Genomic DNA, 1,449 nt, shown 5'->3' with positions numbered 1-1,449 from the left:
GACAGCTTGAGGCTCTGTCTCAAAAAAAAAAAAAAAAAAAACCTTACTGTCGTTTTACTATCTGTGAGAACTATGGACTAGCAGGAAAATAAGAGACCCATTTTTTTTATCTGTTGGTAACTCCATAGATGTTTGGAAATTTAATCCATTAACAGCAATACTTATCTCTCAGTCTGCCATTTAACAATGCCTAAAAAAATTGCCTAAGAATACAAATGTTGATGTGAAAACAGAAATAAAGGCCATAATGTTATTTCTCTGATTTCTTAATCTTCCTCTTCATGCCCAGGTCAATGCCTAACATCTTTAAAAGTCACCAGTTTAAAGCATACAATTCAATGGTTTTTAGTATATTCAGAGTTGTTCAACCACCACCACAATCTAATTTGGGAACACTTTTGTCACTCCTAAAGAACTCTCTATCCATTAGTAGTCACTCCCATTCCACCTCTTCCTTAGCCTCTTGCCACCACTAATCTGTTTTGTCTCTACTGGTTTGCCCTGGTGCATATTTCACATAAATGGCATCAAACTGTATGTGGTCCTTTGTGATTGGCTTCTCTCACTTAGCAGAATGTTTACCCATTTTGTAGCATGTAACAGAATTTCATTCTTTTTAAAGGCTGAATAATATTCTATTGTATATAATTTCATTTATTCATTTGTTTGTTGGTGGTTGCTTGCTTGTTTCTAATTTTTGGTTACTATGACTAATGCTGCTAAACATTCACGTACACATTTTTGTGTAGAGTGAAACTGCTGGATCATAAAGTAACTCCAATGTTAATTTTTATGAATTACTCTTTTCCAAGACAATGGTACCATTTTACACTCTCATCAGCAAAGTGTAAAGGTTCTAATTTCTCCACAGCCTTAAATGCTGTATTTTATTTTTTATTTCTTATAGCCATAACTGTGTACATTAATGCAATCATGGGGCACAGTGTGCTGTTTTCATATACATTTTGAAATACTCTCATCAAACTGGTTAAATGCTGTATTTTAAATAAGAAGTAAATGTTTACATACCTGGACTGAAGAGTACTATTGCCTTCAGGTAGGCATATTCATATCCATCAATGCAGAGTTTAACCATGCTGTTACAGAACTCCTGTAGTTTGAAGATGTGCTCCATCAATAATTTTCTTTTTTCTGTTGACATTTTATCTTTAAAAACAAACAAATGCATCTCATGTTTGTCTAAAATGTATGGCAGTTTTCTTTTCATCCACTATATTACCCTGTCACTAATTTCCAGCTTGGGATATAACCAATCCTTAAATATTTAAAAATCAGTATCTCCATAATTACAGATGAAACTATCATCTTTAAATAAATTGTTTATTCAAGAAAAACAAGCTGGCTCGGCGCCTATAGCTCAACCGGCTAAGGCGCCAGCCACGTACACCTAAGGTGGCGGGTTCGAATCCCCAGCCCGGACCCGCCAAA

The 1,449-nt window shown here is 34.9% G+C and overlaps 1 protein-coding gene across 1 annotated transcript in view; it reads right to left on the bottom strand.

The window, feature by feature from the left end:
• NR2C1 (nuclear receptor subfamily 2 group C member 1) overlaps nt 1-1,449 on the bottom strand; it is a 57,370-nt gene that overhangs the window by 8,158 nt on the left and 47,763 nt on the right. The window contains exon 12 of the mRNA XM_012801206.2: nt 1,030-1,167. Within this exon, the coding sequence (XP_012656660.1) occupies nt 1,030-1,167 (138 nt within the window). The remainder of the gene's footprint in view (nt 1-1,029; nt 1,168-1,449) is intronic.

The sequence above is a fragment of the Otolemur garnettii genome, unplaced genomic scaffold (genome assembly GCF_000181295.1).
Source record: "Otolemur garnettii isolate 467f Iridium unplaced genomic scaffold, OtoGar3 scaffold00007, whole genome shotgun sequence".
NCBI classification, from domain to species: domain Eukaryota; kingdom Metazoa; phylum Chordata; class Mammalia; order Primates; family Galagidae; genus Otolemur; species Otolemur garnettii.
The sequence above is the reverse complement of the archived record's forward strand: the minus strand, read 5'-3'. Positions and strand labels throughout refer to the sequence as shown.